Source organism: Cottoperca gobio, chromosome 12 (assembly GCF_900634415.1).
Source record: "Cottoperca gobio chromosome 12, fCotGob3.1, whole genome shotgun sequence".
Classification (NCBI taxonomy): Eukaryota; Metazoa; Chordata; class Actinopteri; order Perciformes; family Bovichtidae; genus Cottoperca; species Cottoperca gobio.
Genome location: NC_041366.1, coordinates 13,086,640 through 13,113,181, shown reverse-complemented (window position 1 = coordinate 13,113,181; position 26,542 = coordinate 13,086,640). Strand labels below are relative to the sequence as shown.

At 38.9% G+C, this 26,542-nt stretch overlaps 1 protein-coding gene across 3 annotated transcripts; it reads left to right on the top strand.

The window, feature by feature from the left end:
* Window positions 1-11,583: 11,583 nt before the first annotated feature.
* Window positions 11,584-21,627, top strand: lhx3 (LIM homeobox 3). 3 transcript variants are annotated; one of them, XM_029444957.1, is made up of 6 exons: window positions 11,584-11,653; window positions 17,125-17,296; window positions 17,445-17,647; window positions 19,320-19,471; window positions 20,614-20,785; window positions 21,194-21,627. In XM_029444957.1, exons 1-6 carry the CDS (start codon window positions 11,584-11,586, stop codon window positions 21,625-21,627), a joined length of 1,203 nt encoding a protein of 400 aa, XP_029300817.1. The 3 variants fall into 3 exon arrangements, with proteins under 3 accessions (XP_029300817.1, XP_029300816.1, XP_029300815.1); XM_029444956.1 differs by having other exon boundaries at window positions 11,584-11,659; XM_029444955.1 differs by lacking the exon at window positions 11,584-11,653 and adding an exon at window positions 14,526-14,622.
* Window positions 21,628-26,542: the final 4,915 nt, after the last annotated feature.

Genomic DNA, 26,542 nt, shown 5'->3' with positions numbered 1-26,542 from the left:
CACTCTGGTGGTGGAGACATCCTTATCACAGCTCCAACTGCACAAACACTCAGTAAACCAGTAACCCAGCACCAACACAACTAGGAGGACAAACGTTGGTGTCTTTGGTGCTGCTGCTGTTGACCATGACCCCCCCTTTACCAATGAAAGATATATTATAGTTTTACAAGTACAAATGTACCTGCATATTTACAATGTTCATATTATCTTCCACAAAAGAGACAGAAGATGTGTCTAGTGAGACACACTTCTAAAGTGATTTTTTCTTGACTTTAGCCAGTTAGTACAGCAAACTATTGGTAACAACAACTTTCTTGGCACATGTAGATTTCTGGTATGATTATAGCGATAACCGTCTGCGTCCTCTGATAAGAGTGTAAGATTACATGAAAGACTTGGGGGGGAGTGTAGTAAAAAGTAAACAAGGAAGCATCACTTCGTCATTGATTCCAACCTCTGCTGCCATTTCAAAAGTGTAATGAAACATTCCTGAGTTGCACAAACTTGTGTCTAGCCTATCATCTGCATCGTATGAACATTTGGGATTACTCTTCTTGCAAGATGTTGTAAAAAAAACAAAAAATACATTTGGTTATATTGACAGGCTCATGAGAAGATGGGTTGCTAAATCCACTTGTTTGGATTTTTTCTCTCCAGAGAATTAGTTGACTTTTGTCAGGCAGTTTCAGGCCTATATATGTATGCAAGAATTAATTGCACGTCCAAGTATGAAGTGAGGCAAATGCGAAAATCTTCTAAATCTGTGTTAATGAAAAACCAAAGATGAACCAAAACCAAGTTTTTCACACAAGACAAGGTTAAACAGACAGAGATAAAAGATGAAAGCTGATTGTAAACAAGTAAGACATTTATGGCTTCCTGGTGTTTAAAAAACTAACACCTACATCATTTGTCTCTGCCCCAGTATGTAAGTTCCAAATACAGCTTGTTTTACACTAGGTGTAAAGTGTGCCCTTCTGTTCAGACTGCTAAATATGTAAAGCTTGGTTTTATCATATGGTCCAAACATATAGAATAAGCCTGTTTAAAAACACTTGACCTCTCATGTGAAGATTACTTAAAATCTGCCCTCACTGATTTAATCAGTGGGATTTATGGACACGCATATAAACCTTTTAACTTTATATCATTTTAAATATTTTGGTTTTTTGCAATCCGCATTTTCAAAACTGTACCCATGTAGACAGCTTCTAGAGAATGGAGTATATAAACATGGATAATTACAAGTAATTGGACTTCATGTTTCATAATGTAGTCAAAATGTACAGATATGCAACATATATTCATGATCTATAGGTGCCACATTATCTGGTGCACACATGATGAAGCCATTACAATAGCAGCTTTTCTCTTGCAGTGTTGTTTCTCTTGGCAGTGCAATTATCCATATAACATCTGGGCTTTCTAATTTCAGAAAAAAGGACAAAAGACCTATGTGGCTTGTTATAATACACTACGCTAAAACCTGGCTATTTTATGTGCAGTTTGATACTAATGATAAAGCAATTTATCAACAAAACTAAGTGATGACAGGGGGCTGGGAAGGAGAAAACAATTTGCATAATGGAAAAAAATCTGACATAATCTACTCCAGAACTCAGCCTGCATGGGAGCTTGGAGAGAAGATGAAGGGAGGGAGGGTGGGAAGGGAAAAGCAGTGGATGAGCCTTTAAATCTGAGAATCCAACTGGAGCTCAAGTCTCTCAGCTCTATCCCTAAACCTATTTGAATGCATGTTATCTTGCAGCAATCCCCAAGACAATGCTTTGGCCTCCAACAATCCCCTTAAAATAGAAGCATAGCTTTGTTGATTTTGGTTTTGTCTCAGTTTTACATAATGTTATGCAGACATGAGTGATTTCCAGCAAAATCATGTAGCCATCCTCCCGTAAACTCAACATTGTGAGTAGATCTTCTCCTGGTGACCATAGGGTGGCAGTGTTGTTTACTGCTCTCTGGCATGAGATTACTCAAGGGATAATTGTTAAAGTGAAGATTATAAACACACTAAAATGGCACAAAAAAGCACAATTATTAAAAACTGACACTCAGAAAGCAAAACCTCAGCTTAAGTCTCATTTGAACACATTTTCTTTTGCAATTCAAACGGCACTTTTTGCCACACACTGCACATGGTTCTACTCAAAAGACACAGGAATCTGACACAAAATCACGTGTTTGTCTTTTCAAAAAAACTGCTATTCAAAATGCCACACCCATGGACCAATTGGCCAATACACTTGCCACCTGGCCAAACATCTAACTGCTTGATTGTTGACTCAACAATCAGGATGTAGGCACTATAAAATGACCACAGGTGAGAACCTGTTCACAACAACAACGGAAGACAAAAGCGTGTATGGAACAAACTGTAAATCATGCTTTCGTTTTTTGTCTCCAGAAATGGCTTGCTGGATTTATGTACTTTACAGTGATATTTTATTTAGAATATTTTCTGTTCTGATTTTTTTGTGCAAAACGCAACCTTTGGAAATGCATGGATGTATTTACATTCTAAAGAGAAATATGTGTGCAGTACTGGTCTTATGTGTTGAATATATGAATATATTGACCAAACACAACACACTACTGCACACTGATAACATTTTTATTTCTCTTTAGATTGTGAACTCACTTAATACATCCATGCATTTCCAATGGTTTCATTTTGCAATGACTCTCAATATCTTTTTTTATTTGAGATTGGAATAAATTTGCCAAATGCACCAATACACAAGTCTTTGATGAAGAGTCTAAGAATATTTAACATATTTATAAAGTTGTCAGTCTTCCTGTTCAATAAACTAATCACTTAATTTCTTTCAGGTTTACTTTCAGTGTTGTATTTGAGTTATTGATGGAACCACTGTGCACATGTTTATATCTCAAATTACTTCCATCGCCATGTTGGAGGCTATAGTGTCTTTAGTTACACCTGTCATCATGGCAACCGCTGTCTGGAGACGCATCCTGATGCTAAATGTGCAGCAACACTCTCCACCTTAACCAAGCCGTTTAAAGTTGACATTTCATGGCTTCCTCCACAGATTTTTGAGCGATGGTATTGGCTCATAAATAGCTGAAAACAGCATATGGGGATGTGATTTAGAAAAGTATTGATTTGTGTTCACAGCTTATACTCAGCCCCTCCTGCCCTACTGAAAACAGGGCGTCTCACCCATTAAGCCGCTGTACACTGAAAGAAAGTTATTACCTAATCAGGAGAAATGGAGAATAAACACACTGGAGTGGAGATGATCTGTTTTCCCTTCTAGTGGCCTAGTCAAACATTGAGAGGTGACTGCTGAAGAATAGGAAAGGAGGCTATGACTAAAGAATACTATGGCAGGAGACAGTGTGTGTATGTTACTCAGCATTGTCTAAGGAGTGCAAGACAGAAACCATGGAAGCAAGTGTGTGTCTACTTTTCAGGTTAGCATCTGGGTGTGTCTGTATGTCAGCTTGTCTATTCTATAGTGTATACCAGCTTATACATCATCTGTCCATGCGTCTGTCTGTGTGTATGTGCCGACGTGTGTGTCGCTCTGGTCTGTCTGTCTGGACGCGTGATAACGCTTAGCCCTCGTGAAGCCGCTTGCCTCTCTGTTGTGGCTCCTTGTTCTTGGCCTACTTTGGGAGAGGTGAATTTAGGGCAACTCGAGTCTATGGGTAAGGGGATTAGGTCTCCAAACACGCTTCTCTCCAGTTTGGGATTTTGCCCCGATGCCAGACACTTAAAGTCTGCCAGGGATTAAGATAAAGAGAGAAGTAAGAGCGGCGTGTATTGTGGGGAGCGTGGGGAGATGTTTTCAACAACAAAAAATGTAAGAGGAGGGGCAGGTGGTGGTTAATAAAAATATGTACAGTATGGTGGTGATATGATCTGATACATCAATGCTTTATTTGTTGACCTATTTGGCTGTGGCGCGTGCCATGATGTCGGTCAGTATGTTTTCAAGGGATAAGACACAATAATGAAGAAGCTGTTCTTTTCATTTCCTTTGTATTAGTGGATGATCTCTGCTTAATTCAGTGGTTTAATTAGGAAATGGCACAGATCTTTGTGTAATATTATTGGTCTCAGTTTAGGAAACAAAAGCAGAGTCATTTCATTTGACAAGAGCATTAAGTGTCAGGAAGCATCCGGGGAAGAATCATAGTCCATCTGACGTGAAGGTTGAGCTCACAAAGTAGGCACGCTTGCCACTTTGTTCCAGTGACTCAATTTTGAATCTTCTAGCATTATCTGCATAAAATGACATTTTCGTAAGTCAAAGGTTTGCTGAAATACTGTAGTGTCTATGAAGAATCTCAAGCATAACAACAGGTGCAGCCAGAAATAAAAGAAGCCTCTAACTAACAGATATTTTGCACTGAGAACAAAGTGGCACGTCCTTTGAATTATTTATTAGATAGAACGATAAGAGCATCAGGTTGAGGTATTAGTGTTCCTGAACCTCTTATTTGGCTTTCAGAAGTCTTCACAAGATACTGTCTTTTCCTTTGTCTTGACAAAGTGTGTGTGTGGGGTGGGGGGGGTGGTGGGGGTCCCTCGACCCCTCCACCCTCCGTCTGGAGGCTCCTCCTGCGTAAGAGGCCGCTGCTCCATCAGGCTCCTCCAAGAAAGTGGGTCATGAGTCTGAGACTGTGGGATTACCGACCGTCAGGCAGGCGTGTGCCGGGCCGCCTCTTATCCATAATGTTAAGACCCCCACCCACTCCCCCTCCCTTCAGTAGAAAAGAAAAGCAAAAAAACACATGCCCTCCACCACCCCGGGTACACAAACATCCATCTTTAGCCATAAGCCTGTTAGCCTAAGACAATTCAAAACTTACTCCCAATGCACCACAGCCATCACAGTGCAGTGATTGACTAACAAGTACATCATGTTGCAACTGCTCAACTTCTTAAAAGTCATGGAAATGCATATTCACAACAATTACAACATGGTACTATTACAACAAATACAAAAAAATACAAAAAAAACATTGGCTTGCCCCAGTATGTGTGATGTATATGGTGTAACCAATACTGTTTCCTAATTTACCGAATCCACACCAGCTCAGCAATAATGACACCATGATTAAATGCTAGCTTTTAAACAGCTGACCCTGTGATACTCATGGCAGGCTGGTTGTCTGGTATGCTCTGACATGGAGTATGATTAATCAGCAAATAAATTACTAATAATAAATACATTAATTTTGCAGCAGAATGATTACATCCATCATTCGAGGTGACTGTTGCCTTGTACAGTCGCTAATCAGTCCCTCTCTTGACTTTCCACCTACTGATGGTGAAAGAAAGGGAAACGTCAATAAGGGACTGTGTGACACAAAGTAAGAGTTGGGAAAAGAAAGATGGCGCGTGTAAGATGGGAGTTAAAATCGAATAAAAGAAAAAGACAATAACACAAAACCATAGTTTGTTGTTTTTTAAGAGTTGGGGCTGTTTCATGCTGCAGAGGGAAATATAATGTATCTGCTCGTCTCATTGTTTTGGTCCAGATTGGGTCTAGCTCACTGTGTCTGGGAGGGTGCATTAGAGAGAGAGAGGGGCGGGACAGAGATTTCAATTAGAGCTCAATTATAAGTACTCAGTGCCACACATGACCTCCTTAAATATCCAAACACAACATTAAATTGAACCATGGTGTCTCATTCAAATGATTGAGCATTTGTTTGTTATGCTAGCAGGTATTTTGTCCGGCCTTATAAGGGTATCGATATATATATATATATATATATATATATATATATATATATATATATATATATATATATATATATAATATGTAGCTAGAAAAATCAAGTTAAAAGACATTAATAAAGTTGTTTTACATGATCCCATTGCCCTCTAAAGGGTAAAGAATAATACATATTTTTGGTAAAATTGTTCTTTTGGTAAAATAAGTCTGTGTCATTCATCTCATTTAGATGTTATTATGAAATATTTTTCTGTTGAGACTTCTCATTTGATCAAAATAAAAAAAAGAACCTGCTTTAAATTTGTCACCATTTTCAGACAGTATAGGACAATACTTGCAGCATAACAGCAACTAATTATTTTAATTTTATTTGTGAAACATAATAATCTCCTCAGTGGTCATCATCATCATCATCATCATCATCATCATCATCATCATCATCATCATCATCATCATCATCAATGACCAATCACTGGTAACACCTGTGCTTTTTCAGCTATGACACACTGTGGACGTGTGAAGATGCTGTAAGAACATATTATAAACATTTCAAATAGTAATATTATGATTAGGATCACACCAACTTTCTAATGGTCCTGAACACAATTGCAGACTGCACAATTAGAGCCATAACAAGGATTTTTAGACATTAAATGAGTAAAATGTTTTACTTATTTCAGTGAATCATATTTTATTTATTTAGTTAACTGTTACAATTAATTTAATTGTTATTTTACCAAAGCCTGTCTGATTTTTTTTAATCCACTCTGGACAGGAATACAATTCTGGAGGGGATATATTGTATACAAATAGTGTACTCTGCCTTTTTTTTTAATTAATTGTAGATTATAAACACAAATCACCAGAGAAAATACAGAGGACATAACCTCAGTTTCCTTGCTGGTAGCTATGGGAACATCACCTAGCTTTTAGGCAACTAGGTACTGTTAGTATGTGGAAATATTAATGTGTGTTTGCTGAGCATTGCATTAACAAGCCTTAACAACAGCAAGATAAATATGGTAATGAAGAAAACTTAAGTTAAGAATAATGCAACAATTTTGATGTATCTGCTTCTGTTAAATAGTCTACCACAAAGCCTTGGCCATGTGCAGCATCCTTCGCATTGTTTTTGATCAAAACATGCCGAAACACAACAATAAAATATCCTATCAAGCCTTCCAAAGCTGATTAGGTCTACATAACTTACTTTAAACCAGCCCATAGATGTAAAGCTCTTTAGAAATCTTGTTTTCTGTATAAAGTATTTCTACCAAAATATACCACCTGCAAACCAGATAGACCCCACAGCAGGCCAACATCTGTAATGACAAGCTAGGTCAAGCCTCAGTTTGAACTTTGACCTCCCAGGCATTATGTCTGTCTCTGGGGTGGCTTATCATTGCTCTAAAAAGCTGATATTTCCCACCCTGGACAAAGACGGGTAAGATACAACGTAACCAGTCGGGCCCCCAGACAGTGCGTCGGAACTGAGTAACAGCATCCCCCATTTAAATGGTTGGACAGTTGTTGGCCTTTATTGTCTGAGCAGGGACACATGTTGGGTGGTAAAAGTGTCAAGGCCTGACTGAAGGGCCATTGTGTTGCTTTCCAGTGGTAGCACTCAGGCTTTGTTCCCTGTGTTGTTCATCATTAGCATATCAATATTAAAAGGGACTGATGCCGGGCAGAGGTGGCAGCCTTTTTAGCCTGGAGTAGACCCTCATGCACAAATAATGAAACCTGCATTCAACTCTTAAGGGCCAGCTGCTGAGATAAACCCATAAATTGTGATGAATCATATAGAGCGCTCCATTTTGTCAATTTTTGTAAAATTTCCAAAGATTATTTCAAATGTCTTACAGTACACATGAAACACTTTTGAAGCATTTCTCCAGTTCTTTTGGGTGAATAACAAAGGGCTAAATGGTGTCACCCATTCCACCCCACCCCTCCACCATACCTCCCTCCCCTTCCTTGACTCAAGCCAGCTGACCCCAAGACTGGCTGGCCAGGGGACAGTTAACCTTGTGTGTGTGTGTGTGTGTGTGTGTGTGTGTGTGTGTGTGTGTGTGTGTGTGTGTGTGTGTGTGTGTGTGTGTGTTGGAGGGGCAAAGCCAACAGAGAGTGTCGGTTACTCTGAGGGCCAAGCGGAAAAGCGGTTGGGCAGTTTAGCCAGCTGCTGGGGGAGCGAGCCACGGCAGGCCTGGTCAGTGAAACCTTGCCAGATGGAGCCATTTCAAAACAATGAGAGCTGCTTGCTATGGTTGAAAACTAGAGGCTGGTTGCTTAGGGGACGCAGAGGGTGGGCCTTTATCTACAGTATCTACAACCTGTGCTTGGGTTTGAAATATCTGAAAAATATTCTTTTGGTCAGCTTCCTACAGAAATGTTAATTTCCTTAAAGTTTTCCCGTTCTAAAAACTGTTGTTGACTTATCTCTCTAGTAGCGACTGATTGAGACCTTTCTGAAAATGAATATAACAACTAAATAATGCTAACAAGTTCATCTTATTCCTCTTATTTTGCATGTTCACTGTCTTGTCATTCCCTTGCCGTAGTTTGACATCCTCATGCTAACTATTTCTTTCTCATTTCCCTCTCTCACTCTTTCACACACACTCGCTCTCTTCCTCGTTCCCTCCAGACAGCAACAGGCTGAGGTGTCCTGGGACTCCTCTGCTTAGGAGTAACCAAGCCGGGGTAATGAGGCGTGTGATTGGTGCCCTCCCTCCTGAACAAGGCCAGTCTTTGGAGGACATGATTGATCATGACAGGAGCACAATGGTAGCCTGGTGTCAGAGGGGTGGCAAGGGTGCGCATGGACCCCCCGTGGTAACACTCAGTTACCCAACTCAGCTGTGCAAAAGCAGTTACACACGCACACACGACATGTATGCACGTATACGTGCACAATTAAGGACAGCACAGCACACAGAGGCACTTGTTGACATACGCAAGCATGTAAATTGACAAGTACAAACAAGGCAAGATCATGTCCTCCACTAAGTGCATGTAAATGCATGAAGTGCAACACATTGACAGTCAGAGTACAAGTTTCAAAATAATTCTGATCAAATCTGAAACACCTCCCTTGAGAGATGGGCGGTAGATTTTAGGAGCTTATTTTCAAAATGTATCATTCTTCTACCCATATTTTTGTAAGTTAAGTTAATTAAGGCCTTTAATGGTAACAGTTGTCTCTTTTAGAAAACTGCTCATGATTCATGTTTTGCTGATTTAGTAATATGTTGCATTTGAATGCATTTCTTCAGTGTGTTAAAATTATTTATTTTGCACTGTTAAAACGAAATCCAAAACAATATTTCTTAACTACATTATGCATGGGAAAAGAAACACACACACACACACACACACACACACACACACACACACACACACACATATATATATATATAAAAGAAAGAATATGTGACAAAAAATATGCCATCCAGTTATATGCTGTATTGTTTTAAGTATTAGCAGTCCTTTGAGTGAATGGGGATTTTCTTTTCTTCCTAAAATATAGTTTAGATCATACAGTATAGTGCATAGTAAAACAATGTGTTTACATCTTTGCTCCATTTGAAAACCTTTTGAGTGCAAAAATACAAATATAAGCTAAGATCGTTTACAGATCTGAGTAAAAATGTCTGTTCGTAAAACTATTGTCTTTTAAGTGCCCTCACTTCAAAACGTTTCATGTGCAGCGTACTGTTTGTTTTCAAGTAACCCTTAAGGGCCGAGGTCTCATCCATTTGCAATCTTGTTGAACCTGCTCATATTCAATGTCAAAAATCAAGTTGTAATTTGTGCAAAAGGCTGAATATTTATAGAGGACCCTTGATGGATGATTGCGGCTGCTTTCTCAAGTAGGACCCAGGTGTGTTATCACTTTCAATTTTCTGTGATGATGCTCTCAATTTCACAGTGAACAGACAAAACAGGATCAAAGTCTTGGCCTGTTTTCAGAGTTGGCTCATCATGATATTCATGTGAGGGAGCCGAGTAAATCAGAAAACAAAATGTTTGTGTTAGCTGTGGCAGCATCTCCATAGTCTTACAAGACAATTTCTCATTTCTATTGCTGGTTTTTGCTCAGTATATCTTTCAAATGTCCTCTTAAAAATACAGTAACTTGGTTGTTAAAGTCAAAATAATTAAGAGGAAAATGACTCAAAAAAAGTATCATTATGAATTCACCTTTATTAGTAACAGTGTTGTTAAAGATGTTTATTTGAAAGGTTTCAAACGTGCATAGGTCACTATGCACATCTTTATCCATGCACTGCTTTACAGTGGAATACCATAGACTCACAGTGGATTAAAGAAAAAGCAAAGCAGTCTTGTTGTTGTGCTTGTAGTCTAAGCTCATTTGATGCTGCATTGGCTTTAGGTTACTGTGTACATCTTCTTCCAGATTTACAAACAGTTCTCCCTTAATCTGCATAAAGATCCACACTGACTTGTTGACCAGAGATTACTGCCCATGAAAGCACCCAAAATGTGCTTCTCATCCACGAAAACAAACATCCTCTAAATATTGTTTGTTTTTTTTAATCTCGACATCATGTCAATGTGGTGGAATTGCTGAAAGGCGGGAGAGAGGATGTTGAGGTATAATGAGAAAAGTGGAACAAAAATGGTTGATTTCTTTCCAAGTTGGGGAGGCTAATTGCCCTGAGTGGACTAATGAACAGCATAGATCTAATTGGCTTGCAGCACTTGTGGGCTGGCGTGCTGAGCGAGTAAAATTGAATCAAAGCTGTAGGACTACGTCAGAGTAGTTTTGTGCATCGTTGTGGTAATTGGCATCGTGTCAAAAGCATGAAGCATGGCACTGAGCCAAATAGATGCCCAGCTCTGCACAAGCGCGTGAATTGAAATATTACAGGAAAGCATAAATTAGGAACAATATTTTTTTTAAAGGAAGAAAACAAATAAAGATGTTACTACTGAACCAAGTTAACAACTGTACATGTTAGGATTCAACCTCGTGTTTCCACTTTAATAATATTTTTTTAGATCATATTTCTCAATCAGAAGTATTTTAATTTAAAACAGCGTTTCAAACTAAGACGTGCAATTGTAAACTAATCCCAGCAGTTGTGGTGTGCAGCCAACTTAACGGTATGTACGCTCCGTCCACTTGTATCATTAATGCGATGCGGTCTATTTTTAACAAAACAAAAGAGAGACGCAGCGATGGAAATGCATGACAACAATGTCCCGAGCACTGACCAATTGCCCCATTGTGCGCCGTGAAAGGCAGACACGTGCAACACAACATAGATAAGGAGAAAGAGGGGAGGGCAAGTGTGTGTGCGTGTGCGTGTGCGAGCTCTTAAAGATAGCCACGGGGGATATAGGAGTAGCACACACGCCTCCTGTTTGGAGAAACTCCCCTTTCAGCACCCTGGACAGAGGCAGCGCTGACCGCCGGTTACTTCAGTACTTTAGTAAAGTCGCAGGCAGCCGGGCTCACAGTCAGGTCAGCTGACGCTGCTAATGGTCAGACACTTTTTCCACTGCCACAAGCCCCTCGTTGCCACCTCATCTCGAGCTTATCAACACGGAATCAAAGAGCAACTTGATGAATATTTACAGTTTTCGTCCTCGGTGGCTGACGACAGGAGAAAGATCGACGGGCATCCTTTTGAAAAAAAATTCCGAAAACGAGCTGCCATCGAACAGAGCTCAACTCAGTGTCGAGAGGATAAACCTCCAGGAAAGTGCGGTTTTGAAGCCATCGTCTCAGTAGCTCGTTAGGCTTCTTCTTCTTTTTTCTTCTTTTTTGTATCATAGGCGTTACGGCGCTTCTTTCTTCAATTTGGGTCATCGGAACACCTTCAAGATGTTGCTTGAACACCCGGGGTCAAGCTGTCAAAACACCGGAAATTTCTCCCGGTACAGTTCAGGCCAAGGTAAGAGCCACTTTTAACTAATGTCATTGTGCAAATGCATTACAATTGTGGGTTTAGGGGCATTACTGAGTTTTAATTGATGTATTGGGGTCAGTTAATGAGTGACAATTGGCGTGAAAATTGAGGATAATGCTGCAAATCGGCACAGCAGGCTCTCTGAAGGCGGCTCTTGTTTTGCAGAGTGATCTCTGACAAGCGTGAAATGGACCTTGTATTAACTGTTTTTATTTTATTGTGAAAAGCAAGAACACTGACTTCATGTTTGATAATGTGTGGATTAGATAAACCCAAATAGGACATATTGTAGACATTCAAAAAGTAACATAAAGATGCTAACAGTTGCAGAAAACCTTCTGTTATTCACCAACCCCATGTTGATGTATACAGACTGTTTAGAGGCGCTGCGTGTGGGAGACGTTATGAATCTGTAATGAGCCTTCATTGTTGGAGAATCACACGAACAGATGTTATGCGCGTGCTGTCATTTCACGCCGCCGCCTGCGGTTGTAACGGGAGCGCAGGCAGGGTGCAGGGAGCGGATATGGAGACCACCGGACCCACTGTGGCGACAGCAGACCCTCAGCGGCTGTATCTGCCAGCAGGCGCGGAGCTGCTCCCACCCGCAGTCCACCGACACGAAAAGCTCAACAGGTGTCACATTCCTGCCCTGACAGGTGGGACACCTGAGGTTGCCAGTGGAGGTGATAATGTAAAATTGGTTGGATTCAAAGCTTCACGATAATAGATGCATTTATTGGTGGCTTGCACAAATACTTAGTGGCACCCAAAGAAGGAAAATGCACGCTTTGGTAGTTTGGCCAGTTTCTGGAATGAGCTTTAGAATCATTATGAGGCTGCATTAAGTGTCTCTAAAGCAACACAAACACATATTTTCATTTTATTTTAAATAAAGGGTTTGTGTAACATTTTTGAGAGTAAAACTGAAATACCATTTTGAATCAGGCCCAAATTATTTAAAACAAATAAACAAATAAAATTTGACGCTAGAAAAAAACTAAATAAAAATAAAAGCTCAAACAACAAACGTGAATTGTCTTGATCTCTTGCGATTGACCATTTTTCTGATAGTCATTTTATCGCTTTGTTGTCAAATTACTGCCGGGCTCAACCCCTCAAAAGTGAGCGATCAATATGACATAACAATTATTACAAAGCTGAAAAGTAAGAGGGGCACACATGAACCCCGCACCTTTCTCCAAAACGTCTTTCATATACTTCTAAAATGCAGGCAAATAGGACATTGATTTTGGATTCATCAGCGGCCCGGGCTGCTGTGGCACTACATGTGATTTCCCCAGGCGCTCTTTTGTGCCAAAGATCAGTGTCAATAAAATTCATTGGGGTGTTGGCCCGATCAACATGTTATTGAACAGCCAATCTCTCCCCTAAATAAACACTTGTCTTTGAGCACATGAGATGGAGATTGTGTGTGTGTGTGTGTGTGTGTGTGTGTGTGTGTGTGTGTGTGTGTGTGTGTGTGTGTGTGTGTGTGTGTGTGTGTGTGTGTGTGTGTGTGTGCGAGAGAGAAGATATTTAAATGTGCTTATCTTACATCTGATCAGAATCAACGATTATGATACATGGGTAAGCAAGTAACAATTTCATTTGTAAAATTGTTTGTGTAATTTGTAAAAACGCACTGTAATCCATTAATAACAGTAATAATAATAATAATAATAATACAATCTAATAGCAGTGGTCTATTAATACTAATAGCGATACAAAAAAAATGGAATTTGTATCTTCTTCCAAGTGTAGAAATATTTGTACCTGTTCGTAAGTCAATAAGATCGATTAATTGAGAGAAATAATTACTGGGCCACTGCTGTTTTAATTTTTGGTTTGTATTCTGCTGGAAAACCAAATTAATTAAAAGACAAAGGTTTAAAAAAGACTATACGTCCATGTGGGCCCAAACTTTCCTTTGCTCGTGGCAGTACTGGAATCTGAATTAAAAACGTATTGCCAAGGCGAATCCTCTCGAGAAACCCCTTTGGTCGATTTACATAATAAATCAACAACATAAGTGTCCTTCTTTTCTGGATTTTCTTTTGAGGATGTAGATCGAGTTCGTTTTGTTGTTCTCAAGTGCTCATTTGCATCAGTTCAGAGTCCACGCGGGGATCATTAACATTGTATGTAATAATGTTCTGTCTAAACGCGAGCCTTGTTGGGCTTCTCACTCAAAACAGTTAAGAGAATATTACGCACTTGCTATAGCAATATAACAAACTGTAATCAGAATTAGTTGCAGAATATTTTCCAAATAATAAAATTTCAAAAATGGCATTTGTGTGCCTCTTTAAAAAACAAACAGTAATAGCATGAACACTCATTTTTTCTTTCCCTTTTTATATGTGATTTAGCAAAAAACAAAAAAAAGGCCATCATGTCGTCCATTGGTAAGAATACGTAAAGAGTCATTTCAGAGTGGATTTTTAACAATTCATTTTCAGTTTGGCAACACAATTAAAAGAAAATAAATATGTTTTTTTTTCATGTTATTTGGAGAGTAATAATATTGTTACTCGTCTCTGAGTGACGTTACCACGAAACACTGAAACCCTCACATGTCCCTCTCACCTCCTGCATGTTGATTTCTCTTCCGGGTAAAGTACTCGGTAGGTGATGTTAATCTATCTCCCTGTCGCCCAGGAAACGGTGCAGCGTAATCCTGCACAGGCTTCAACTCAGTGAAGCATAAAAGCAAACTCTACAGCACACTGGCGCGCTCGTGTTCGCATTGGGGCTCCTGATACAGAAAATTGACAACACCTGCCTCTGGTGTATGAGTGTTAGACAGATCACAAACAGGACAGATTTGCATTCATGTGAGCGCAAATCATGAGCAATGGATGGACATGGTGAGCGCAACTCTCCAAAAGAGGCACCAAAAAACACGGAGATGCTACTTGCTTTGCTGTCGAACAGTGAGGGGCTACGGAAAGGTAACCGGAAGCCAAAATATAATCAATTTATTCGATTTCGCACTGTTTGTGTTACACACATTTATATACGTGTGTGATTACACACTTTGGACTTTAGCGTATTTAGGCCTTTGCCTGTGGCTGATAATATTTACACCATGTTGAATAAGTGTATACTATTGTAACTGGTATATGAATGATGGATGCTACAGCTGTGCAGTTTTAATTTGGGCAAATTGTCCTGTCGCGCGGATCAGTTTTACAGCTGGTGAGACAGAGGACATGTGCCCTTTTCGTTGCTCCAGATATTTTACGCTTCAGGATTTTATTATACCTTTGATTTATCCGAATGGTCGTTCACATTTAGATGTATTATATTATGTATGTTGCGCTCTGTTCTGGAGGGTAAATCAGGCGTAACTTGGTTTACACACTTGGTTTTCATTTGGAAATCGTTTTTAGGCATTTCTGAGTCTGACATAAAGCTTTGTGATAAAGATTCAAAATGTTCTACATATCAATAATACAGTTTTAACCACATGATCATGCATACACTATATATACGAAGTGTTTCTATGAGCTTTTGTTGAATGGTTGTATGTTTAATATTCACTACAGACGTCCACAATGTGTTTACTCATACACAGGTCCGTTTTGAACAGTTAAGAGGGGGGTATTGTTGTGATGCATCGAGCTTCATCTACTCCAAAGTTTGATATTGTGAATTTACGCAAAACATTTCCATTTAATTTGCAAGCATCTATATTTGTAATGTTCCAAGTGGGCCCCATAAGGCGAGCAATTTGCTTGGACACCTTATTGGTTTGTACCCATAGGCCGCAGCTTTCTAGTTTTACAGAGCGCACTGAATTAATGATGACCTGGATACACCTGTTCTTGACGTGGCTCCCACCAACACAGGGCTTCGCTGGTGATGCTAGAAGAAATAGTTCATTAATGTGTCATGAATTGTCCACAACAGAACAATAGGAATGCGATTCCTTGCACGGATAGAATATAAAGTGGTTGAGCCTCTTTTAATTACTAATAAAGAGGCCTGACTTTGCATTTTAGTTGTCCTTATTTGTACTCTTGTATATATCTCAGATGGTGTTTTTGTATTTACTCTAGGCCTGTCTGTCTGAAATTTACTTTGCATAAAAAGTAGCTGCTGCTTGTTAAAGATGATTACACGTGACACAATAATAACCAGCCGACCAGCTTTCGATTAACAAGCTCTTAATTCTTAAAGATGGTGCTGTAGTTTACGCCTCATTTAGAGATTTGAAATGATTTGAAATTAATGTTTTTCTTTTAAGAGTCCTGCAAACGTCGATCTGCACAATTGGATGTATGGATTTATTTGGATTTACTTTATTCATCTTTATTTGCAGAATAATTGTGTGAATGTCGATTTAAACAATGAATGTTTAAAAAGTAGTTTATTTGTCCGTTTATCGCTGAAGTTTGCTCTGATACCCATCTTTATTTCTAATAACACTATAACAGGTTTAAATTTAGGTTTTAAATGTGAGTTATTTAATTATCTGTTCATCAGTGAGATATAGTAGCATACATACACAAACGTTTTATTTAAATGTACGAGAGAGCCCCTCTGCGAGTCTGAATGAGCACATGAAACCCTCTTTTTCACAGGACTGCATCCGAAATGTAAATTAAATATCTATATATTTCAGACATATGGACTAATTTATTTATTTATTTCTCGATACATGAAACTAAATCCGAATTAGATGGCTAAATGTAAATATCCTATTGGTATATCAAAACGTCAGGTGACGGACATTATGTGGACAGTCGCTGTTATACAGTAAACCTTCCGATATTCGTACAGGAAGGAATTAAGATTACAGTTTGGATACTCTGTTTTAATATATAATGATGGATCTCCAATAGGTCCATGTAAGTTCACGCCTCCATACCCCCTCTCATTTTTTTGACAAATGTTTTATATCTATTTTATTTTTCAATATTTAATTGTTTGTGTATTCGGGTGTGTGTGTGTGTGTGTGTGTGTGTGTGTGTGTGTGTGTGTGTGTGTGTGTGTGTGTGTGTGTGTACTGTGCGATGCAATTATGCTTATATGGTATTTAGTTGTTTTGCTACATGTGGTTGATACATTGATTATGGACGTGTGGTACAGGCTGTTTATTGAATACAAATCGATATAATTTGATCTCCTATTTAAAATTGTATATTATTGCATAGACTGTTTAACATTTTTTAAATAAGACGAAATAGACAGCTATTTAAAATCTAAAAAATGAGAATATATAACAAGAAAGTGAATAATTGTCTCTAAGTATATTCACCTTATATTTCTGGTGTCACCTTGCATAATTCATCGTGTGTACATTAACAGATAATTACCTTAAGTAGTCCTATAGTACGTGTGCACATATTAAGCACAATAAGCAGGTTCAAATGTCACGTGTTTCCCCTACGCCATTTAGCATAATATACACTGAATTGACTAAAGTGATTCCATCATGTCTCCTGCAGAAATCCCAGTATGTGCAGGCTGCAGTCAACACATCGTGGACCGCTTTATCCTCAAAGTGCTGGATCGCCACTGGCACAGCAAGTGCCTGAAATGCAGCGACTGCCAGGCGCAACTGTCGGAGAAGTGCTTCAGCAGGGGCGACAGCGTCTACTGCAAAGAGGATTTCTTTAAGTGAGTAGCTTTCAAAAATATCACCATTATACCAAATATCAATACCATTTAAAAGAAATACATAAAAAAAATGTATCTTACTATTCAGACTTTAATGATATTTAGAAAGTTATTATGTATTGATGGAAACTGTTTAATTTGCCAAAAGGAGATTCGGGACCAAATGCGCAGCCTGTCAGCAGGGGATACCGCCCACACAGGTGGTGAGGAGAGCGCAGGACTTTGTCTACCACCTGCACTGCTTTGCCTGCATCGTGTGCAAGAGGCAGCTGGCCACAGGTGACGAGTACTATCTGATGGAGGACAGCAGGCTTGTGTGTAAGGCCGACTACGAGACCGCCAAACAGAGAGGTGAGGAGCAAAAATGACTGTCTCAACATATCTATTACTGGACTGAAAACTGCGTAATTTGCAGACCTATCTCTGCATGTTATATGATGCGTTTGTCTGCAGACTTGTTTTTTTAGTGCCTGCTTTGAGTTGAGCTCTTGACGTGACAATGAGGTCACCCATAAAGCCTGACCCACCTGTACTAATTGCGTCGTTGCCTGCAACCCAATCGATCGCAAACTGCGTAAAGTGGAGGCCTGGATGCTTCCACTTGCACTCTGCTTTGAAGGAATCAGCTTTCAATAACTGTTATTACAGTTTTGTGTGTGCATCTTCCTGAGTAGAGACAGGAATAGAGAGGAGTGTGTGTGTATGCCTGTATGTGTATATGAGAGTGTACAATAGAGAAAACCAATCTATTATCATGCAGGTGCAAGAACGCTTCAGCTGTAACAATAGTTGAACTCATATAAATCTAAATTGAGTTAAATGACAAATGCATGTATTATTTATATTTTCTTCAAATTCTACATTTGTAGTTAATACACACACTTCCTGCTTTTATTCATGTGTATATTAACTAAGTCTGAACATAAAGAGAGAATGTTAATCTGTGACTCAAAAGAAACATGTGCAATAATAATTTACAGTAGTATTTTATCTATTTACCCCAAAATAACTCAAGTTAATATTTTGTTAGTAATAATTTGTCAAAAATATTACACAAATATTTTAACAAGTTGAAAAAAGTTAAGCAAAGCCATATTATCAAAAACATATTATTACCACAAACAGAGACCTACCTACAGTATAATAATATTTTTTCATTTGAGGTTTGTTGACAGGTAATAATTAACAATCATATGGGCTTTTGCAACTAGACTATAATCATAGCTACACAAGTTACCAGAAATAGTTTGCAGCAGTTAAATATACTTAACATGTGTTGTTGGGAAGACGTTTATAACAATTTAGATTTTTAATATGCACAACATACCCTGATTATACCATCCAACGCCACATTACCTTCCCAGCATGCTCTGTTCCTGACAGGGCAGACTGCATGGTCAAGTTTTATCTCCCCATCTGTTTGTTTGAATTTACTGCCAGACACCAAGTGTTGATTTACACGGCGAGTTAACGCAAGTTTTCACTAAAAACACACACGTTTATTTTACTAATGAGAGGGCGCAATTACTTGGGCAGCATCCATTTAGATGATGGTTTTGTATTTTGCTGTGCTGGCCAATAGATGTGCAGACATGATGCGATTATGCACATGATGCCATATTTTTGTGGTTTATAGACAGAGAGAGAATTTATAATTTTTATGTTACATTAGAAAGTTGTATATCATACGAGTTGTTTTATGTTATCTGTTGCTGTTTCTATCAAAGATTGTCACGTAACTGACCTCAAATATATGCAAATAAAGAATTTTTCCCCGGGGAATGGAAAGTTGGGAAGTTGAGCAAGCAATTAATTACAAATGTACAAGTATTATAACAGCTGGAATTATTAGACTTTTACATTCACTGTTCATTCTATCATTTCTCTTATGTCTAGCTAATTGAATTATTTCGAAACTAAACCATATTTCTCGAGAATTGAGGCCTGGAGTCCTAAGAGTCCTAAGAGGCAGAACAACTGTCCATCATTGGCTTACACTCTGTGTTGTCCATTCGCTTTTCAGAAGCAGACTCGACTGCAAAAAGGCCACGAACAACCATCACTGCTAAACAGCTGGAAACACTGAAGAACGCTTACAATAACTCTCCCAAACCTGCCCGTCACGTCCGGGAGCAGCTTTCGTCAGAGACGGGCCTGGATATGCGGGTTGTGCAGGTAAAGTGTATTATTATCCATTAAGGGCTATTCCATTAGTGTCCTGACTTCATTATCAAGGGACAATAGTGGCTGAACTGGCACAAACCTACTGTACGAATAAGTGTGTGAGTGTTGGGGGGAATTTACGGCTAGATGGAGTAAAATGAAGTCCACATGAAAGTCAGCACGGTTTAAGTGCAAGCTCGTTAACAATGCTAAGAGGGCCCCTCGCTTATTGTCTGCTGCTGAGGAGCCTCACGCCGGTTGCTAGGTGGTGGTCATATATATTGTTTTATTTGCAAGGACAAAAGTAGAGACGGAAGCCACTAAAATGCTCCTCATTATTCAGTGAAAGGGAAGGGGTGAAGAGGGTTAACTTAGGGCGGAATATCATTAAAGAGAATATAAAACTGCTTTTTGTGCTTGTGACTGAAATTAATACATTTTGTGCGTAAGATAAAATGAATAAGAAATGGGCCATTTGTTTCATCAGAAAATCATATCCATTTGCAAACAGTGAGGTAATAGGCAGGTGAAGTTTATGACTATGTAGTGTTTGTGTTTTCTAAAGTTACATTTGTACTTCTGATCAAAAGTGGAGAGAGAAAACTTTGACTCATTTCAACCCTGTGGCAGGCTAAGCTGTCTGCTCCCTGGGGTGAGGACAACTAGCTGTTGTGAAGTTAATTAAACGTGTGATAAATCTGATGAGAATTACTGCTCAGTGTCACTGTTTCAATCTCCCACTTGGAGTCACAAAGGTGTAAAGACACGTCCAGACATTTTTATTTCTTTAAAGCATATTAAGGGTCTCAAGGAAAGAGCAGAAGATTTTGGATGTAGGTGACTTTGACTTGTGAGGCATGATGACTAAAAAACATTGTGCGTTATATGTATAGTTATGGTACCGAAGACTGAGAGGATTTTGTAAATTAGGTTCATAAATGCAAATTGTGCGCCGAAGCATTTTGTTTAATTTTACAGCAACTGTCTCAAAAGTTTATTTATCAGTCTTTTACAAAAAAAAGAAGAAATAATGGCCTTTTCTTTTTATCTTATACTCATGCAAATTGTTCTTATTGTTCTAAACAGTCAAATGTACTTCTAATAAGTCACCTTATCAATTAACAATGAACACATCTCATCTTTTCACCCCCCAGGTTTGGTTTCAGAACAGGCGAGCTAAAGAGAAAAGGCTGAAGAAAGACGCCGGTCGGCAGAGATGGGGGCAGTACTTCCGCAACATGAAGAGGTCACGAGGAAGCTCCAAATCTGACAAGGATAGCATTCAGGAGGAGGGCATGGACAGTGATGCTGAGGTTTCATTTACAGGTACACTGTCAACCAAACACTATGAATAGAGGCCACTTTTCACAGGAGTCATTTTGACAAGCTAACATAGCTTATTCACTAGCCAGCAAGGCACATGTTGGCGCTGTGCAGTCACAATAGCTCGCCAAACTTCTTTTTGTGTCCCTGTACTGTGTGGTGTATTGTGCTACTGTGCTACCCTGGCAGTTTGATCCTGGATGTGTACATTATTTTATTCAATAAAAGAGTAATTGAGGGCGTGATAAAGCTTCCCAAGCTAACGAAGCAAGCATGTTAGCTCAGTCGTTAAAGGGACTTTACGTTCACACAGTTTGTTTGAAGGAAAAGAGATATATACCAGACATTTATGTTGTTATTGTGGACTATTACAGTTTTAGTAAATGCAAACCTCTTGTCCTTGTTGCACAGATGAACCACCCATGTCAGAGCTTGGCCTCACTAACGGCATCTACAGCAGCCTGAGTGAGTCCTCTCCAGCCATGGGGGGCCGCCAAGGCGGCAACAACCACAGCTCCTTCCCCCTGGAGCACGCCGTCCTCCCCTCGCAAGACCAGTTCCACGACATTCGCTCCAACAGCCCCTATGGCCTTCCTCAGTCGCCAGGGTCGCTTCAGGTGCTACCCAGACACCAGCCTCTCATCTCCAGCTTGGTCTACCCCGAATCCGGCCTTTCTATCATGACCCAGGGCAGCGGGCCCGGGATCAACCCCGGCGTGAGGGTCACCATGGGGGCCGCCAACGGCCCCAGCTCAGACCTCTCGACTGGCAGCAGCGGAGGATATCCAGACTTTCCTGCCAGTCCTGCCTCGTGGTTGGATGAAGTTGACCACGGGCAGTTTTGATTGGTCAACAACAAATTTGACTCTTTTCTTTTAGTTTTCTGTGTCTTCTGTTGGATTTTAGGAATTGGGAAATAGTCACACAGGACAGTGATTGAGCAAAGGACTAGACTGCTGTCCTTGGATCTCACAAATATCTGATTAACAGGTCCACTCAAATATCTGGGATCTGGATGGAAGGAAGGAGGAAAAGGTCCTTCATTAAAAGCACTTGGCTTAACAATTGTCCTTCAGTAGTGAAACCGTATGTAAAGCAAGAAATCTGTCAAAAATGTTTCGTTTTCAGATACCACCATAAGCTTTTTAAACAATGAGACTCACTCAATCATTTGGATTTTCACCAACTCCCCCTCTTTATTCTCATCTCTTTGTTTTCTACACTGTGTTCAGGAGCAGAATTCAGTTCAGCGTTCAGTCTTTAAATGTCTGGTTGTTGCCAAATGTCTATATATATATATATATATATATATAAATATATATATATATAATGGTTTATCATGCGGAGACTTTATTTTTATACAAACCCTTTCCCGGACATGAATAAGAACCCAGATATGAGGACTTTGTACATTCTTAAACAGGGATATAGGCAAAAATGTAGATGTTGTCTTAAATGGTACTTAGGGGCCCAATTACGTCTATGCATTTGTGTGTTCTCAGATGTATCTTGTTCGTTTTGTTCTACCGAAAACAACCCCAAGGAAGAACTTGTTGTAGCACCTGGGGTTTGATGTATATGTTTGTTTATGTGGAAAATGTTTTATGTCTTATTTATTCCCTCTGGTAATGATGACGATGATGATTATGATTCCTGATTAAATAGCAGGACTTTAATAAATTTGTCACCTAAATCAACAATGGAGTTCTATCCTTTTTGGTTGGACTACAACATCATACGAGACACAATGAGCAATGAGTCTTAGAAAATAATTGTGTTCAGTGGTTAGAGAACTATGATACATTTCACAGTAATTTAAAATGTCTTGTCAAAGCCAAGAAGCATGAGCCAGGTAGAGTCATCCTTGACATTTATCTTATATCTTACATGCAGCATCTATCTTGTGCATTTATCTTCCAAATCCACAGCACTGATAGTGAAACCAGAGCAAGGCCACAGTTCTGCCTGTGTCTGCAAATTGAGTGTCTGGTTAACTACCAACACTGTATCAGGGGTTCAACAGCTCTTTAGTGGAGAAATGTGATGCAGACAGAGAGTCAACTCATCAATTCAGAGATTACTGGGTCTTGTTTGCCCAAATGCCCCTATGGGAAAGGAATCTCCAATCCATTAGCCGAGAAGAGATCAAGTGCCTCTTGTGAATTTCCTCATTTGTTTAGTTATTCAAAGTCAGGTTCAATTAAGTAGATTAAACCGTATCTGTGTAGGTGGGCGCATGAATGTGAGTGTGCGTGTGTGTGTGTGGAATCGTACGTTTAAGTATTTGTTTCTAAAATGGCTTGTGATATAAATGCCTTGCACGATTGTAGGTGATGATCGAGTGTTACATTTTAAATCTTTTACTTTCTTTTCTTTGAGTGTTTCTAAATCCAACACTAAATACTTTTTTTTTTTTTGGACAACCAGAAGTGGAAAGTAACGTTTACAATACTATACTTGAAGTATTTGTACTTTTCTTACAGTAAGTATTTCCATTTTATACTATATACATTACATTTACTGCATTTCTTGAGAGAATATTGTACTTTTACTCCACTACAGCTATAGTTATAAGTTATGTTGAAGATTTTACATACAAAATATGATCAACATAAACACGAGATACATTAGTATAGAAAGTATAGATTAAACTATCAAGGGGAATATAAAGTAATTAGCAACATTAAATGCTGTTTACACATAAATGCATTGACAATCTAAAACATTTTGTATAATGAGTATATATTTATTTTTACTAATTTGTGAGTATATTTGCTGATAGTACGTCTGTACTTATGTAAGAACTATTTGAGTATTGCTAAATTTTAACTCGTAGTCACACCGTCAAATTAAATATGCGAAACTTCATCCATGCAACTGATGTGTTTAGAATCAAGTTCTGTCAGTTTAGGACGAAGCATGAAAAGTAAATACTGTTGCCTTGTAAATGTATGAATGTCTCTCTGCATGATTGTCCAGCTTTTAGTGCAGATCTGTAAAGTATGACAAGCATGAAGGTGATAGCCAGCTGTCCTCAAAACTATTGTTTTGGAGTGCAACCTCCAACTTCCTCCAGCGTTAATGGCTGCCTGCTCTGCTCCTCAGGTTCCCACAACAAGAAAAGGAACAGCGGACAGGATATCCAGCTGAATCCTTCCAGCTGAGTGGCAGGTATCATTGTTGCCTCGCAAAAGCGACAGGTGTGTAACTTGACCCAGAGAGGGTTTGGCAAAGTCCGTAAGGGAGTTAGAGTGAAGTGTTAAAAACTGTGTTAATCTCCTAGATACCCTTCTTCAGTTTGCTAACCTTTTTGTTTTTGGGGTTAAACCAAATGGATTTTAAGTCTTTGAATTTTTTGACTGCATGGATTTTTTTTTTTTTAAATCACAGCGGACAAGCTTGGTCACAAAGTAGGTGTGAGATTTTAGTGACCACAGGATGAACTCTTCTTCGCAAATAACTGGGATTAACGCACCCTACTCTTTCAGATTGAGTAGGAAATCCACTGTTTTCTGAGTGAAGAATTAGATTAAGTTGGGTATGCAATTTGTCCGATGGGTTGTATAAGACTGGCAGAATTAGTTTTTAGTGAAGTGTTAGAGTCAACAATAGGAATGCATGGGGGGTGAGGGGGGGGGGGGGGTCACAATAATTAAGTAAATGGTGGGAAAACTATGTGAGAAAAAAAGCTCTTCTTCCTGGTGATGAAGTGTAGAGCTGCTGTAGATGGGGATACCGAGAGATACAAGATACAACAGTTATCTTGTATTTAATACAAAAGAATGTACAAAAGATTATTGAACGCTATTTTATCTGCAGAGGGAAAATAATGTGAGAAATAAACATAAGGGCTGTTAATAAAAACTGTGCCAGGTTAGGGTTCTTTAAAGGCCAAATGCTTCCTGACTTTCTACGAAGAGCACAGCAGTTTTAAGATACTGAGCATTACCTTTTTCAAATCCAAGATTTATAATCTAATAATAAAGAATGGAAAAATTGAGGCAGGATTCTGAAAAACACAGATACATTTTTTTATATTTTATATATAAATAAATAAAATATATTTTTATTTTTATATTATATATATAATCTATCCTCAAAGGTGTTCAATGTTTACAATGATACAACCCATGTTTTCATTATAAATATAAATGTGGTGCACGTAAAAATTCCATTACAGTAGTTAATAACATGTGTTAATATAACAACAATCTGCTGTCATGTTCACACTGAATTATTTTCCAATCCTAAACAAAGAAACATTTCCAAATTCACATTTACTTGGGTGCTTTTACGTACCTCAAATTAAGTTCACCTTAATGGTCAATTTTTGTACAAGACTTCCTGGCCCGCTGTTGTTGGCAGTGAGGATGAAGACGACATTTCTTTTGTCCTTTTCGCTCATCCATCCCCCACTTCTTCACGTCTTTTGTTTTAATTGTGTCTAAAGCTCTGTAGCTGCATCTCTGCTTTAACTCAACAAAAAGGCCTCACATCAATGTTTTTCTTATGGATTTACTCTCTATTTATTTGAATCAATGTGATCTCACTGATTGCTGAAATTTGTCTTTAACATGCACAAAAAAAGTATTAAAATAATTTGTATTTATTGTACATTGCATTTGAATATTTCACCAAAATATTATTAGATATCTCAGAATGTTTAGTCTCATATCCTCTCAGATAATCTGGTACATAAAGAGAAAAAGCCCTCTTTCAGAAGACATTAGCTTTGCCTCTGATGAAAAGAAGATTTTGATTGGTCCTCACTGAGACAAGTTTGTGATTGGATTAGCAGTAAAAATCTACCATGCAATTTCCGAGATAAACCTTTTTATTAAAAGATATAATCTCTCTCTCTCCCTTTAAGAACTTTTAGATAACTCGATACAAGCATATCATTAAAGATAAGACCTCGTCTTACATGTAGAGTGTATTTTATGATGATATAAGCTTTAGTAGTAGTATATTTAGATTTAGATTGTTTTTAAAAAACACAACAACAAAAAAAGTATGTATTTAAAGAGTACAGTTACAATATGTAATTTGTGTTTGTGTGTAACAGTAGTGTTTTAATGATATTCAAATTGATTACAGAAATGATTTATATTTAAATTATAAGACTAAAATAAAAATAGATTCCTCATAAAGTCACCAGTACTGGAAGTATAACAATTACACAATATAAACTAGAAGGTATAAATCATTAAATATGAAATCATATCCCAATGACTGTTGAGGTTGCTTTGCAGCTACTGTTAAACTGTTGCTTTTGACTGTCCTTCTGTAAAGGACTTTTAGCCTGGCAGCATGCCTGTTGTCTCTCACACACACACACACACACACACACACACACACACACACACACACACACACACACACACACACACACGGGCCCCCAGCCCCATGTCAGATGGTGCTGAGTAAATCAGGGCTGACAATAACACCTCCCTTGGGTCCCACACATCACAGCTACAATTCAGACCTAATGGAGCAGCAACGGAGGGGAGGCCGCTTGGTGCGTGTGTGTGTGTGTGTGTGTGTGTGTGTGTGTGTGTGTGTGTGTGTGTGTGTGTGTGTGTGTGTGTGTGTGTGTGTGTGTGTGTGTGTGTGTGTGTGTGTGTGTGTGTGTGTGTGTGTGTGTGTGTGTGTGTGTGTGTGAGCGCAAATGTATGCATGGAAGCGGCGTTTCATTTTGGAACCTCTGGAGGAGGGGAGGGATGAGGTGGAGAGAAGAGGAGGAGCACAGTGGATTATCTG